This window comes from Asterias amurensis, chromosome 7, assembly GCF_032118995.1.
Source record: "Asterias amurensis chromosome 7, ASM3211899v1".
NCBI classification, from domain to species: domain Eukaryota; kingdom Metazoa; phylum Echinodermata; class Asteroidea; order Forcipulatida; family Asteriidae; genus Asterias; species Asterias amurensis.
In genome coordinates, this window is record NC_092654.1 from 4,109,956 (window position 1) to 4,123,891 (window position 13,936).

Genomic DNA, 13,936 nt, shown 5'->3' on the forward strand with positions numbered 1-13,936 from the left:
TGTAAAACCACACCGGTTAAAATATCCTAACACACCACAGTCTCGGTTGTTTCGTCTCTGACTCTGTCCTTACTCTATGAGAAAACTAAATGATGTACAACTGAGTGTTATTTTTACCTTATGTGGAAACTTATGCATAAGGTTTATCGCGAATAGCAAAATATCAAGAGAGGGCGCTGTTGAACCCACACAAAGGTATAGGCGTTGCGTGCGCGAGTCGTACAAACTGCATAGTAACCGCCCCATATTTCTTCCCACAATGCAGTGCGTTTCTGAATCGCGATAAACCTTATTGCTCTGTTTTTTTGTGTTTTATATTGAAAACAACATTTTTTACTTTGTTTTTAATTTAAGTTGTTTAACGCTTCAAATATTTGTTTACCAATTGATTTTTCCTGAATTTTTGTACGAAAAAGTGTGAACAAATTTTACAGATTGTTCGTTACCCTCCGGTCACTCATGCTAGTCTAGTTCAGTTGCGATAACGTAACATAACGTAACTCTCTTTCCTTACGACAGTCAGTCAATGTAATGCTGGGGTCATTACCAAAGTACCCTACTCCTAGAACTATTTCGGTTTCGTCCGGCTATCGTCTAGCCGGACGAAACCGAAATAGTTCTAGGAGTACAAAGTACCCTACCTTTTTAGATTTTAATTTTGTTGAATAATAGTTTGGGGTTGTTTGAACTTGAAGAAAGAAACATCGATTAGAGTGGGATTGAACAAACGAGCTCCGGACTGACGTGACGGGGCTTAACCAACCGAACTTATCTAGCTAGCCCTATGTTTGTGGTTCTTAAGTTTTGTCAATTGATGTCTTTGTTAATTAACTGCAGAGATCTACGAAAATGTGACAGTCTCGGCAGAGGAAGATGTCTTTCTAGAGTGTCTCATCTTCAACCCAACCTTCATAGATTGGCAGAAAGATGGAAAAGCCATTGAAGTATCAAACGCCTATGCAGAGAAGCGTGTTTACATCATGAAGGGGGAGGGGCTTCTTATTCTAAATGCTGATTACAGCGACAGGGGCCAGTATTTGTGCTTTGGCGTCCAAAAAAGTACAAACATGATGGTTCAGAAGACGATCAACTTGGATGTAGCGCCCTCTAGTGATGATGTTCGTCCTCTTCGTAGCTGTGAGTCACATTTGTTCAGGTTATTGTTTTTGCATTTTTCTATGACTTTAAAATAAGGAGCTAAACGAATAATTCACTGTTACTCTTCATTTTGTAAGATCTATCTGGGTCATTCCGTGTCAAATCAACCAATTTTCAGAAAAGTTCCCAGGTGACCCGCTCAGATTTGGATGAAACTTCATCAGAATGATTGGATGTGGCAAAAATGAACACATACAAAAAAGCTAAGTCATACTCCATGTCGTTTTCGAGATATGACCCATTGAAATTTGGTCAAGGCGGCCATTTTGTACTCGCGCGAGACGCGAAAAGTGATTTTTTTGATAGTTTCCGACTTTGAAAGCACATAATTTAGTTATTGTACCAGGTAGAGAGCTCAAATTTGGTATTCCATCTTACTTCTGTCATTTGCCTTTATCCTACAGCAAATGTTGCATTTTTAACTTTCATTTCGGTCATTTGCCTTTATCCTACAGCAAATGTTGCCTTTTAACTTTCATTTCTGTCATTTGCCTTTATCTGTTTATCCTACAGTAAACGTTACATAACTTTTATTTCTGTGATTTACCCTTTAATCTACAGTAGGCCTAAATGTTGTATTTTAATTTTCATTTATGTGATTTGCCTCTTTAACTTCCATTTCCCCGATTTGTCTTTAAATCCTATAGTACAGTTTGCATTTTAAATTTGATTTCCTTGATTTAAAGTTGCATTTTAAACTGAACTTCCTTGCTCTTAATGTTTGATTTAAAGGTTGCATTTCAACTTTTAATTCATTAATTTAATGGTTGCATTTAACTGTCATTTTTGTGATTTAAAGTTAACATTTTTATCGTCCTGATTTGTCTTTATTCTACAAGTTCTCTTTTTTTCAATTCCTTGATTTAAACATTGCATTTTAACTTTAATTTCTTGGATTTAAATGTTACATTTTAACTTTCTTTTGTCTGTATCCTAAAGTTAAGTTTACGTTTTAACTTTTATTTTCTAAATTAATATTTCCTACTCTTTGTAAAACAGAGTTATTTAAATTTTGTTTCCAGATCCCATAGAGTGTGGAATTCCTCGCCTCAGGGGGAAAGTTGTCGGCGGGAAAACAACCGAAGTCGGTCAGGCACCATGGATGGCCTTACTGTGGAATAAGAAAGAGAACAAGCATTTCTGTGGCGGGGTGTTACTTAGCAAACGTTGGGTGCTTACCGCTGCCCATTGTTTCGTAAGATTCGATTATGATATCAAGGAATACATGGAAGTTCGTCTTGGAGAATATGACATCTTCCAGGTATGTGGATAACTACTTGGCACTCGAGCTTACCTATGGAAGTGTCTTGGCCGAGCGGTTCAGAGCACCGAATTCAAACTGGTGTTTCTGATCAGCAGAGTGTGGGTTCGAATCCCCAGCCGTGACACTTGTGTCCTTAAGCAAGACACATTACTTCGTCCTTCAGATGGGACGTAAAGCTGTTGGTCCCATGTGTTGTGTAACGCATGTAAAAGAACCCAGTGCACTTATCAAAAAGAGAAAGGGTTCACCCCGGTGTTCCTTGCTGTGGCTACTGTATGCGCCGTAGTAAACCCTTATAAGGTGCCAAATAACTGGGTCTCAGAATTCATCACTGCAATAACCTATCTTTCTGAAAGCTTACATAATATACTCAGTGCCTTGAGTACCTTGTTTGGTAGTTACGCGCGAAATATAAGACTTCAATATTTTTTATATTTTTTTAAAAAACTATCTCGACTCCTGAAAGGGATGGTATATGTTTGGTAATTGGAACCTACTAGTTGTTTCAGTTATGTATAATTGTAGATATGTATACCGTAAAACTTACCTGTGAGTGTAAAACTTTCAATTTTCAAAAGGTGGTAGCATTTCTGAGAAATCAGAATCTTTGTCAAAAATCTGGAGCGGTTATATGTCCATAGAGGAAGAATAATCTACACAATATAAGAAACGTTACTGTCAGTAATGCTTTTCAGATTCAAGTTTTAAATCCTACTCCGCAAACCTTACTGAGTTGTTTGTCCACCATGCAAAATTAAAATCCTACTTATCCCTAGACTTGGTTTAAAGGAACACGTTGCCTTGGATCGGTCGAGTTGGTCTTTCAAAAGCGTTGGTAACCGTTTGTTATAAAAAGCATATGATTAGAAAGATATTTTAAAAGTAGGATATAATGATCCACACAAATATCACTCGAAATTGCGTGGTTTCCTTTTATTCGTCGACAAACACCGTCGGCCATTTATGGGAGTCAAAATTGTGGCAGACCGTGTTAGTACGCAAAGTAAAAGGAAAACCACGCAATTTCGAGGCAAATGTGTGTGGATCATTATATTCTAATTTTACAACATCTTTCCAACCATATGCATTTTATAACAAACGGGTGTACAAACACTTTTTATAGACCAACTCATCCGATCCAAGGCAACGTGTTCCTTTAAATGGATAATTCCTTTTTGAAGGACTACCTCTAAAATGACCTGAAACGTCTTTGTTTTCTTCACAGGAAGAAGGATCTGAGAGAATCCTTCAAGTGGAGCAGATTATTGTTCATCCAGAATATGATAAGGACACGTTTGACTCGGACATTACCCTCTTGAAACTCAGACAGCCTGTCACCTACACCGATTACATCGTCCCTAGTAAGTGGATAACCGAAGAGTACCTCTTGACGTGGAGCCAAAGACTGGGAATGTGTTATGTCTCTTTGAGGGCGTTCAGACACAGTACTAAAGTCGGTTTAACTCATGGTTCAACCCGATCGAGTTCAACTCTGTGTGTCTGAACGGTACTAGGTACTAAAGTTAGACCGAATCGAGTTCAACCCACAAAAAATAGACCGTCCAGCGAAGGGGGTTTATCTTTCGACCGCTTCGGGTTTATCTTTTAACACTGTGTGTTGACAGAAAAAAAAGACAACATCTGGTTTAACTCACAACAGACAATGCATTGACCTCCAAAATAAATAATAAAGAAAGAAAAAACATCCTTGTCACACGAAGTTGTGTGCTTTCAGATGCTTGATTTTCGAGAGCTCAAATTCTAAACTTGAGGTCTCAAAATCGAACTCGTGGAAAATTACTTCTTTCTCGAAAACTATGTTACTTCAGAGGGAGCCGTTTCTCACAATGTTTTGTACTATCAACAGCTCCCCATTACTCCTTACCAAGTAAGGTTTTAAATTAATAATTATTTTGAGTAATTACTCAAAATAATTCTTATCATAAAACCTTTCATGATTACGAGTAATGGGGAGAAGTTGATAGTATAAAACATTGTGAGAAACAGCTCCCTCTGAAGTAACGTAAATTTCGAGAAAGAAGTAATTTTTCACGAATTTGATTTTGAGACCTCAGATTTTGAATTTGCGGTCTCGAAATCAAGCATCAGAAGCACACAACTTCGTGTGACAAGGGTGTTTTTTCTTTCATATTTATCTTGCAACTTCGATGCCTGATTGAGCTCAAATGTTCACATGTTTGTTATTTTATGCATGTTGAGATAGATACAGCAAGTGAGAAGACTGGTCTTTGACAATTACCAATAGTGTCCACTGTCTTTAATATCGTTGGTTCAAGTGATCACAAATATTAAGAATACTTTTGAGTTTATGCAATACTTATTGATCCAAACAACAATCTTTGTGAATCAGAAATTAAAACCATTGTAGACTGTTTTCTTTTTGAATGTTGACAGTTTGCCTACCCAGTGAGATTAGGGCGATGAATCTACTCCGAGCTCACACTAGAGGCTACATCACAGGGTGGGGACGCACTGCAGAGATTACTCATACTACGACCAGATATCTTAGAAGGGTAAATATAACTTATACTTTATAGATGAGAATAGAGAAAGAAGCAGTTTTATGGTAGTACAAGAGATTACTCATACTACTACCAGATATCTTAGGAGGGTAGATATAACTTATACTTTATAGATAATAATAGAGAAAGAAGAAGTTTCATGATAAAAAAGAGATTCTCATACTACTACCAGATATCTTAGAAGGGTAAATATAACTTATACTTTATAGATAAGAATAGAGAAAGAAGAAGTTTCATGATAAAAAAAGAGATTACTCATACTACTACCAGATATCTTAGGAGGGTAGATATAACTTATACTTTATAGATAAGAATAGAGAAAGAAGAAGTTTCATGGTAATAAATGAATTCACTCATACAACTACCAGATATCTTTGGAAGATAGATATAGCGTATACTTTATAGCTTAGAACAGAGAGATAGAAGAAGTTTCATTGTAACATCAGAGAGGATTAATTTTTGGTTTTAACCCACATCGATGTGTGTTAGCACTGTATACTCGGTACTTTCCCCGAGTCCTGTGAAAAAATATCACAGGCATGTTACTCGGGTGGGATTCGAACCCACGGCCCTTGCAATTCTAGAGCAGTGTCTTACCAACTAGACTACCGAGGTTGCCCGGCAGCTAGAGGCAGTTCAAATCCTATGTTTTGGCAGCGGGTTCCGCAACGATATAACAGATGTTAAATTTGCATCGGGGATAAAGAATATTAATTTTTGGTTTTTACCCATACACCGATGTGTGTTAGCAATGTATACTCAGGACTTTCCCGAGTCAGAGAGGTCATGCCACGTGTAATGTGAGACTTTTGAACGGTCCTTTTTCACAGTTATCTCCAGTAGTGCACGTGCTCAGACCTACGCGCGTAATACCATGGAGGAAGGAATAGAAGGAGCTCGAACTACCCGCAAAACCGCAGAGTAACAAAAGAATACTCTTGACAATGCCCCCGTCGAACTAGTGGAAAAAGATAGGAGACCTCCAGCTGGACGGCTGATTAACGAGCAGGATTAGATTTCTTTGTACAGAACGTGCGGTACCGCCGCTCTGCACCGTTGCCTTCGTGTAAAGTTGAATCATTGGAAACAAGAATTGTGAATATTACACGTTTTCATTTACTGTTTGTGGTGTTTCACTGAAACATCATGGCATATTTTTTTTTTTTTTTTTTAACTTTCCGGTCACTAGCAGTGGTTCAAAATTTGGGTATTAGCACACGAGGGTGGTTGGTATTCAATTGTGTTTTTCGATTTGGTGAGCACAAGTGTACACAATTTTTATCAGGTGTCAAAAAAGTTGTTTTTCTGTATTATATCCATACGACATACGACACCATGGTTGAGTGAAGAACCAAGTGCGCACGCGCAAACTCACATACGCCAGGTCGCCCATTGTCTGTATAAGGTATGTCGGTGATTACGAGGTGTTGTTAAACGACCGCGGTACCGCAGGTTCGACTTTTGAAGTCCCTTCGTTTGAGCTCCTTCTATTCCTTCATGACGCGGAAAAATGCGCAACTTGGCAGAGGGCGAGCCGGTCTGTGTTTCGCCCTCTGCCAAGTTGCGCATTTTTCCGCGTCATGAAGAGAGGCTGAAACATTGATTTATTGATGCACATTGTCAGGGCAGCAGCCAATTTCACGATACGCTAGAATTAATCCTAATTCGAGTTAAGACCGAGTTCGGACGAGTAACTCGTCCTTACGTAGGATGGGTTCAATGCGTCATACGTATTTGGATACGGAACTGAACCCATCCTAAGTCCTAAGATTAACCCTAAGTTGGGAAGAGTTTGGTGAAATCGACGGCGATCAGATAGCTCAAACTCGAACATGTTCTCAAGTGCCAAAAGATTTTCTTCCAAAATAGGCAAACCTCTCTGACCAACCTTTAAATTTAGGATGCCTGTAATTTTTGCAATATGTCAGGGCTGCGGAGCCAAAAAAATCCTTTGAAATTTGACGGACTGTCAATTGTCACTTCGGATTAAAAACTAGAGCAGTTTGACATTGATGTTTTGACAGGTGAGGCTGTTAGTGATGGACCAGCAGACCTGTAACATCCGACATCGGGACATCATTACCAACAGGATGTTCTGCGCTGTGTCAGACGAGAGGCCAATGGTAAGGGACTCCTGCTTCGGAGACAGTGGAAGTCCCTTCGCTGTCAGGGTGAGAACAAATATTTTGTGCTGCTTCACATATTTTGAAAATCGATCCTTTGTTTCCGAATAGCCCTGATCGTAAAGGACTGTTCGTGATCTCTTTTAAAGGATTTGGGTACTTTTTCAAAATGTCCACAGATTTACATTAAACTTATAATGATAGTGGAAAGCTTCTCTTCAAATATTACTGTCTAGGGTTCTGTAGTTGATATGAGTAAGACAAGTCGCAACATCATTTTTGTCTCATGTGAGACCAAAATTATTTTAGGATGTAAAAACCCATTAACCACATATGATATTATACCATAAACATATAATAACTGGTTAACACGATTGTACATGCTAAAACTGAGACGAAAATTATTTGTTTTACTCATTTCTCCTGCATTATGCTATAATCTTCTTATTATTATTTCTGATAATGATATTCATAATTATATGTGGTTGACTGTGTTTTTTCAAATAATTCAAGTCAAATGAGTTTTGCTTTTTTGTATTGCTCATATTGGCTCCTGCATTATGCTGTAATCTACCTCTTCTTATTTGTTCCCATATCTTGATTCATAATTATCTGTGCTTGATTATGCTTTTCAAATATTTCATGTCAAATGAGTTTTGCGTTAATTTTCTGAACCTTTCTCCTCCCAAATCCTTCTTTATTTTGCATTCATCATGCTCATATCTATCTAGCATTGCCCGACTTCTAGTGTTCCAGAAATGAAGAGTCGACCATTGTTGATCAAAATGTTGTTGTATTTATAATTATCTGTGCTTGATTGTGTTTTCGATTATTTCATGTCAAATGAGTTTTGCTGTAATTTTCTGAACCTTTCTCCTCCCAAATCCTTCTCTATTTTGCATTCATCTAGCATTGCCTGACATCTAGTGTTCCAGAACTCTGAAGTGTCAACAATTGTTGATCAATATGTTTTTGTATTTATAATTATCTGTGCTTGATTGTGTTTTCCAATATTTCATGACAAATGAGTATTGCTGTAATTTTCTGAACCATTCCCCTCTCAAATCCTTCTCTATTTTGCATTCATCATGTTTACATTGTATCTCTATCTAGCATCGCCTTACATCAAGTGTTCCAAAACTCTGAAGTGTCAACCATTGTTGGTCAATATGTTTTTGTATTCATAATTATGTGTGCTTTATTGTGTTTTCAAATATTTTATATCAATTATTTTGCTGTAATTTTCTGAACCTTTCCCCTCCCAAATCCTTCTCTATTTTGCATTCATCATCTTCATCTCTATCTAGAATTGCCTGACATCAAGTGTTCCAGAACTCTGAAGTGTCAACCATTGTTGATTAATATGTCTTTGTATACATAATTATTTGTGCTTGATTGTGTTTTCAAATATGTCATATCAATTATTTTGCTGTAATTTTCTGAACCTTTCCCTCCCAAATCCTTCTCTATTTTTCTTTTAGTTAACATTGCCTGACATCAATAGTTCCAGAACTCTGAAGAGTCGACCATTGTTCATAATTACTTTTTGTGAAATAACTTATATTTTTCATTGTATGCATTTTGTGGTTCTTTCTGTATTTTCTGTAATTTTTTTATCAACAGTCCTGGTTTTTCTCTCTTGACTTTCAAAAAGTGCTTTGAGACTTGACTGTAATTTTTGCACTATATAAAAACTGGTTATTGTAATTATTATGTTCTCATTTTTTCATGCTGTTTGTTAAGTTTATCAGCATCGCATTGTTCATTGCTCAGTACTCTGTTTTCCAATGTTGATTTCCTTCCTTGTTGCTTGATTGTTGTTAAATAGAAGTTGTTTTGTCAACATTCTATTTGGTTGATGTGCTATGTGAACATGGTATTTCCATTGTTTTCATTTAATAAACTTGCCTAAGTCCTTGCCTTTATCATATTTGCCAAAATAAAGGATTCAGAAGGATTTAGGGCTGTAGGCCCAGATAATAATTGAATATAACTGGGACCTGGGCCCAATTTCATAGAGCTGCTAAGCACAAAAATTTGCTTAGCATGAAATTTTTTGCCTGGATAAAAACAGCATTACCAACCAAATTTCCATGTGATTTTCAGGGATAAGCAACAACAGCTGAATACCTGTAACAAGCAATATGCAGCAAATGGAAATTTGGTTGGTAATCCTGTTTTTACCACTGGAAGAAATTTCATGCTAAGCAAGTTTTTGTGCTAAGCAGCTCAATGAAATTGGGCCCAGGTAGTGACATGGGAGGATTGAGGTCACCTTCTGGTAAATAGGCCTAGGGGTAAGGGTTAAAAATGGGTCTAAATTTTGGCAGATTTAATTAACAAATTACAATTTTAAGTAGCTATTTTTGTGGATTCAATAAAGTTATAAGCTTTAGTTTCAGTAAGGTTAAAAAAAAAAAAGAGTAGTTAATATAACTATATATATAAGCCTATTTAAAAAGTTGAATGGAAAAAAAAAAAAAAAGTTCTTTTAAAAGTTGACTATTCTGTATAGTCCCTTACAGTTGGCCTAATGTTCTATACAGTTTGGTACATATTTGGTACAATAATCTAAATTAATGACTACAAATTACTTTTGTTTTAGGACAGCAAGCGTTGGTATTTGGTTGGTCTTGTGAGTTGGGGTATTGGGTGCGCCAGACATCGCATCCCAGGTGTTTATACCAGAGTGCATCGCTTCACACAATGGATCAACAACCTCATTGGAGATGACACAGATACATGCGCAGGTTTGTAGAGTATAGTATACACATAGAGTTATATATAAGAACTAGAGGGCGCACTGGCCTATATACGCGACCCGGCATGCGCGCATATGGCCATTTTCTAAGTTGACAAAACAGGCATCGCACAGCGTGTGTTTGTGCGGCCATTTTGTAAGTTAACAAAACAGCATCGAGTAGCGTTCAATGAACACAAACTCCAACGTGTACTTCATATTAAACGTGCATACATACGTAGGTGCGTGTGTCTCTTTGCGGTCAGGTCGCGTTTGTGCAAGAAGCATCAGCAGTGCGCCCTCTAGTTCTTATATGTAACTCTATGAGTATACAAGCAAAGAACGTTTATGAGAGCAATGTGTAAATACTTTCATGAGTTGAGAGATGGAATGCTTTTTCCGCCGTACTGTAGTATGTGCCTTGCAGTAACTGTACTGCTGCATTATCAAAGACGCGCGCGCAGTTATGTGGTGCGCACCATGCAATAGAACAAATCAAATGAAACAAAAAAATGCGTATGAATGGAACAAAAAATGCATGGTGAATGACGTAGCATGCAATTGCATGTTTATTTGCCTTTTCATGACAGACAACCCGCCCACCAAATGGCCAGGATCTGCTTGGGTGTTATATAAAATCAGCCATTGATCCCTTGTGCTGGCAGTGTAAGATTTAAATGTATTCCACAATATACATACACTGACAAACCTGTAGAAGTTTGAGATCGATCGGCCATCTGGGTCACGAGAGAATAGTGAAAACCGATTACAAATTTTGCATTGCATCGATGCCAAAACAAAAATGAATAAATCGCTCACTGAGCGATAAACTCAAAACGCGAAATTAGATTATTTATTTCTCATCAAATATGAAATTTCAGACAGAAATATTTCAAGGGATGTTTCTACTATCATCATCATTCGACCGTGTAAGTTTTATGTAAATCTGTGATCTTCACAATTTTTGTTTCTTATCAATTTTGTAAAGTTCCTTTAATAAGGAGAAGTCCCCTTGATCCACTAAGTAGTCCCGGCCGATTTCCTACCTGCCGTCCAGGTAGTAGGAAATAAGAAGGGCAGTTACTTTTAGAACTAACTGGTCTCCTGAACTCCTAAATCTACACATGTGTTCTTGTGCACTTTATCATAAATGCTTCTCTCCACACAGGAGTGCAAATGGGTACTGGCAAGAGCTGGGGAGTAACCTCCGATGGACTGGCATCACACCGAGGGGGAATAGAAATATTATTCTCGGTTGTTAAATGCCAATAAATATGCTTGGGACAAACTTTATTTTGCTGTTGTATCTTGTAATACATTTCATTGTATAACATTTGGCATTCTTGTCTTCAACTCTTTCAGGTCTTCAAGAGAGACTGTCCGAGATGACGAGTCAGCTGTCAACACAAGATCATGAAATTAAACGCCTCAAGGAACTGCTCAAAGAAAAAAATGCTCAGCACAATGGTAAAGAACTTACATAAAATTATTAAAGAATTAGTTTATAGGTCAATCAGCTTTTGGAGACAAGGTGTTCTGAAAGATTTTCTGAGTTTATAATTTAAAGTGTAAATGATTAAAAGTGTCATGGCCGAGCAGCTTAGACCATCAAACTCAAATTCTGGGGGTTTGTCATTGGGGTCCCAGTCCCGACACTTGTGTCCTTGAGCAAGATACTTGACTATAATTGCTTCTCTTCATCCAGGGGTAAATGGGTACCTGCGAGGATAGAGGTTGATATTGTGTATGAAAAAGTGTTGGGAGCTCCACAGAAGCTTAGGCTGTATACTCCCCAGGGAGCTTATTAGAAAGATTAAAGGAGTTTAATAGGCCCAATGACCAGGGCACTAATGTAAAGCGCATTGAGACGTTATTGTAAAATGCCCTATATAAGAACTAGTTAATTATTATTATCAAAGGAATATTTTAAAGGTCACGGAGCTTTTGGATTTTTGTGTGGAATTTTTTAAAAATGTCCATAACCAAGAAAAATATATTAATACACCTATGTAAGTTAGCACTGTATACTCAGTACTTTCCCTCTGTGAAAATAAAAGTCACAGGCATATTACTCGGGTGGGATTCGAACCCACGCCCTTTACAATTCTAAGAGCAGTGTCTTACCAACTAGACCACCGAGATTGCCCAGTAGCTAGAGGCATTTCGAATCCTAAGTAAAAGATGCATGTAATTTCAATACGACACAATGCTTTCTTCCTTCCAGAGACTTCCACAACGAATTCATCTCAGTCTCCTGACCTTGAGGATACCCTTGACCTCTTGACCCCCGACCCGACACGACCTCCGCTAAACTCCCGTCAGAGTACACCTCCCCATGAACTCCGAAATCCTTGCATACAGGGGTCGTGTGAGCATGTCGGTGGATACCACGTGAGTGCCGTTTGTGAGGATGACTTCTGCTCTTGTGAATCGCCTTACTATTCAAGAGCAACTTGCCTGCGTAAGTGACTTAAGGCCGTGTCCGAAGCGGTAAATCCGGCTACAGCTACGGCTAGATCAGAGCAAATTTAAAACGCTGTTAATTATTATTATTACTGCGGTTATGGGAAAAAGATATCACTCTTTATCACAAAGTATTTGAATCTGAGAAGCATTTCCTCAGATTGTGTATTCCAATTGCAGATTATTCTTCCTAGGTGGACATAACTGCTCCTGATTTTTCGGCAATATTTAAAAAACACTACCACCTTCTTAAAGCCATTGGACACTTTCGGTAAGCAGTATTGTCCAAGGCCCACACTTCGTGTATCACAACTTATATATAAAATAACAAACCTGTGAAAATTTAGGTTCAATCGGTCATCGGAGTGGGGAGAAAATAACAAGAAAACTCACTCTTGTTTTCTGACGTTTCGCCGTGTCATGACATGTGTTTAACATAAATAATGTTTTCTCGAAAAGTAAAGCATTTCATGGAATAATATTTCAAGAGAAGTCTTTCACCATTACCTTCTGTAAAACCCTGTAAGTTATTTGTAAATCTGTGATTTTTTTCTTTTCTTTGCCGAAAGTGTATAATTGCTTTAAAAGACGCTTTTCACAGGTTAGTTTGATTGTATATATCTACAACTATTTTGAATTTTAAATGAAGCTTTTTTGATGAAAATCTTCTATCTTTATTTTGTTTATAATTCAGCTCGATACGGATCATGCGTAATTAAACATGATGCTCCAACAGCGATCGCAATGCCTTCCTTCCAAGACGAACCTCAAATGACTTATAGCTGCGTGGCCGATGATAACAGTCTATACCAGGTTCACGTCTTAGCCGTGTATGAGGGAAACCGTCACACCATTCCCCCTACGGCTGGCGACATGGAGGTCATGGTGGAAGGTCAAAGGTCGGCGGATGAGAGAAGAGGGGTTGTGCTTGTGTTGGTGTCATTTGAACCGGTCAACTGGAACGTCCATCTGGTTGGACAATCCATGATAGAGAGAGTCATTCTGGTGAGATACATTGTATTTTTTTATTTCGAGTGGTGTCCTCGGTCAATGACGTTATGTCCAGGGGTGGGTTTCACAAAGAGTTAAAGCCATTGGACACTTTCGGAACAGAACAAAAAAAAAAGTTCACAGATTTACAAATAACTACGGGGTTTACAGAAGGTAATTGTGAAAGACTTCTCTTGAAATATCATTCCATGAAATGCTTTACTTTTTGAGAAAACATTAAAACAATTATTAATTCTCGATACCGAGAATTACGGATTTGTTTAAAACACATGTCATGACACGGCGGCACGTGCGGAAACAAGGGTGGGTTTTCCCATTATTTTCTCCTGACTCTGATGACTGATTGAGCCTAAATTTTCACAGGTTTGTTATTTTATATATAAGTTTTGATACACGAAGTGTGGGACTTGGACAATACTGTTTACCGAAAGTGTCCAATGGCTTTAAGGCTAGCCTTATCTTGAGTTAGGACTAGTATTTCTTAATTTGTTCAAATTTTGAGTCTCTTTAAATCGCCACGGGACCCTGTATTTGGTGAAGGGAGCTATATAAAAGCAGTTTACTATTATTGTCACGAACAAGAAGCAAACGCAACACACTTTCCAGGTCGACATAAAGTAGGATTAAAGGCATA

General features: G+C 37.8%; 1 protein-coding gene across 5 annotated transcripts in view; it reads left to right on the top strand.

Moving 5' to 3' along the window:
• Positions 1 to 13,936, top strand: part of LOC139939410 (uncharacterized) — a 92,038-nt gene that overhangs the window by 535 nt on the left and 77,567 nt on the right. For 4 of the 5 annotated variants that reach the window (XR_011786304.1, XR_011786303.1, XM_071935261.1 and 1 more), the window contains exons 2-10: positions 838 to 1,137; positions 2,181 to 2,419; positions 3,648 to 3,783; positions 4,838 to 4,956; positions 6,990 to 7,136; positions 9,694 to 9,838; positions 11,191 to 11,295; positions 12,053 to 12,289; positions 12,986 to 13,296. Coding sequence is in view for 3 of the 5 variants with exons in the window: in XM_071935261.1 (XP_071791362.1) it covers positions 838 to 1,137; positions 2,181 to 2,419; positions 3,648 to 3,783; positions 4,838 to 4,956; positions 6,990 to 7,136; positions 9,694 to 9,838; positions 11,191 to 11,295; positions 12,053 to 12,289; positions 12,986 to 13,296 (1,739 nt within the window). In the remaining 2 variants the exon portion in view is untranslated. Of the gene's footprint in view, positions 1 to 837; positions 1,157 to 2,180; positions 2,420 to 3,647; positions 3,784 to 4,837; positions 4,957 to 6,989; positions 7,137 to 9,693; positions 9,839 to 11,190; positions 11,296 to 12,052; positions 12,290 to 12,985; positions 13,297 to 13,936 lie in introns of those variants that run through there. The other variant, XM_071935262.1, reaches the window with a different exon arrangement.